General features: G+C 40.7%; 1 protein-coding gene across 2 annotated transcripts in view; it reads left to right on the plus strand.

Annotated features, from left to right (window-relative positions):
• The first annotated feature begins 1133 nt into the window (after positions 1–1133).
• The window catches only part of Hsd17b13 (hydroxysteroid 17-beta dehydrogenase 13), a 16369-nt gene continuing 14720 nt past the window's right edge, over positions 1134–2782 (plus strand). For both annotated transcript variants that reach the window (XM_008851742.2, XM_029555340.1), the window contains exon 1: positions 1134–1461. In XM_008851742.2, coding sequence (XP_008849964.1) covers positions 1252–1461 — 210 coding nt within the window. In that variant the 5' untranslated portion in view covers positions 1134–1251. The remainder of the gene's footprint in view (positions 1462–2782) is intronic.

The following is a 2782-nucleotide window of genomic DNA, read 5'->3' on the forward strand; positions in this document are numbered from 1 at the left end:
AATTAGACTGTGTTCCCTTGAATTTCATATGCTGAAATCCTAGCCCCCAACATGATGACATTTGGATGTAGGAACTTCATAGGGACTCCACTATGGCCTTTGTAAAAGTGATGATAGAGAATTCCCTTCCTCCTCTTGCTGTGTACAGTTAGAGTGAAAAGACAGCTGTATGTAACCCAAGGAGCCAGTTCCCACCAGGTACAGAACCCACCTGCACCTCAGCCTTGGACTCACAGCCTCTAAACCCATGAATAATAAGCCACCTGGTCCACAGTACTTGTTAGAGCAGCTTGAACAAAGACGTTACCACACATTTTAGTTGAGACTTCTGACATCTGGTCTCATGATTTTTCCAATATTATCACAAAGAGAACTGGTTGTTTCATCCAACCTCAAAAATCTCGTGCAAGTTCAAGGAGTTTTCAGAGAAAAATTACCAACCAGCTGAAATACAGTATTAAGGCTGAACTTTGGTAAATAAATGAGTCAAATAACTAAGTTTCATTGACTCTTTTTTTTTGGGGGGGGGGAATTTTTGAGACAGGCTCTCCATATAGCCTCAGTTGGCCTAGAATTCACTATGTAGACCAGGCCGGTCTTGAACTCACAGAGATCCCCTGCCTCTGCATCCCAGGTGGGTTTAAAGGCGTGCACCGCCATGCCTGGCAGCTTCATTGACTCTTAAGTTTCTTTAATTTTTATTTTACCTTTTATTTCAGTGTGTGTGTGTGTGTGTGTGTGTGTGTGTGTGTGTAGAATTAAGAGTTGTTCTATGGATTATAGAGATCAAACACAGGTCATCAGGCATATGGGGGCAAGTGCTTTTACCTGTTGAACCATCCTGCAGCCCTCCTATTTAAAGATAATGTTTCTACTTCTTTTTCCTCCCTTAAGTGTACACACACACACACACACACACACACACACCACTAAAAGATAATAGACCATTAGCTGTTGCAATATTTGTAGAATAACTGAAGGGTGAAGTTTCATGTTGAAACATGTTACACAAGGGCTTCTCAGATAAGCAGGTCCAAAGAGCGTATTCTGTTGGGTTCCCTGACCTATGCTGAACTTCTATTAGAAATTGGCATAATTTCAAAAACCCAAGGTATATCTGACTTGTCAGAAGACACAGACAAAACCTGCCTTTCCTCTGGTGCTTCATAATACCTGACCTCCCTGCCGGGAGCAGTGTGCAGAAGCCACTCTTCCAAGGACAGAGCCTGAGGCAGAGGGCTGAACAGAGCCATGCACATTGTCCTGGATCTTCTCCTGCTCCTGGGTATCATCATCTTCTCCTACTTGGAGTCACTAGTGAAGTTTTTCATTCCCCAGAGAAGAAAATCTGTGGCCGGAGAGATTGTTCTAATTACCGGAGCTGGACATGGAATAGGCAGGCTGACTGCTTATGAATTTGCCAAACGGAAAAGCAGATTGGTTCTATGGGATATTAATAAGGTGATACACATTTCTGCAAATCTTTTAATGTTACAAAATAAGACATGGCTTTCTTTAATTACTTGATATAGCATCATTTTTCTTTGGAGTTTTCTTTTTCAAAGTTAAATGAATTACCGGGAACCTTGTTACATCTGGGCGTCAGGTCAGTTAGATGGAAGGAACAACCTTAAGAACTAAGCAGTGATTTTCTTTTTCTTTGTTTTTCCTGTGGTACAAAGGCTCAAAACAAAAGATGTAGGAATGAGCCCCTTCCATGCTGCTGAAATTAAGTAAGCCATATAATTTATCTCAACTTCATTTTTTAAAATCTCTCTAATGGGGAAAAAACTAATAGGTAGGCAAGCACTACAGCAAATTACTGCTAAGGGTCAAATTTGGTCAGTTTATAGCCTATTGAGATAAGACTGACTTTTATACTTTTGTTAAAGACTTTATTCAATTATTTATATTTTTTTTTGTGCTAGAGGTTGAACCCAATACTTCATACATCCTAGGCAAGCACTCTACCAGTGACCTACAGCCCTCGGCCAAAGTTTACGCTTTTAAAGAATGACCAAAACAGGGGCTGGAGAGATGGCTCAGCAGTTAAGAGCACTGAGTGGACCAGGGTTCAATTCCCAGCACCCTCATGGTGGCTATGAACCGTCCTTAACTTGAGTTCCAGGGGAATCTGAAGCCCTCTTCTGACCTCTGTGATGCATTGCATGACACGGGTGCACTCACATACATGCAGGCAATACACTCATACATATAAAATAAAAATAATTTTAAAAAATATTTAAAAAAATAATGACCGAAACAAAGACAAAATAAAGAACATACACAGAGACCCTAGTGCCTCTGCTCATACACTCACAGTCCTGAAATACTATCTCACCTTCTGCAGAAAAAAAATTGCCATGTTCTAAACAAGAGGATTAAACAAGTGGGTATTTTAAATGCTTAAAATAACATCTGGTACATGGGAAACATGTTAAAGTCTGTTGCAGAGCCTTGGGCTTTCCCTTGAGCATGTACAAAGTTTTTGAAAACTTATTTATTTATAAATGCTCTTAACTATCCAACATAAATCTGAAGGAACTGAAATCTTGTATCACTTTTCTCTAAACATGTAAATTCTCTAATGGGGCCATAAAAATATATGCCAAAGCCAAGGGTGGTGATACACGCCTTTTACCCTAGTACTTGGGAAGCAGGGGCAGGCAGATCTCTGTGAGATTGGGGTCAGCTTGGTCTACACAGCGAGTTTCAGGCCAGCTGGACTACAGGGAAACTCACTCTCTCTCTCTCTCTCTCTCTCTCTCTCTCTCTCTCTCTC

The sequence above is a fragment of the Nannospalax galili genome, unplaced genomic scaffold (genome assembly GCF_000622305.1).
Source record: "Nannospalax galili isolate Female #2095 unplaced genomic scaffold, S.galili_v1.0 scaffold405, whole genome shotgun sequence".
Classification (NCBI taxonomy): Eukaryota; Metazoa; Chordata; class Mammalia; order Rodentia; family Spalacidae; genus Nannospalax; species Nannospalax galili.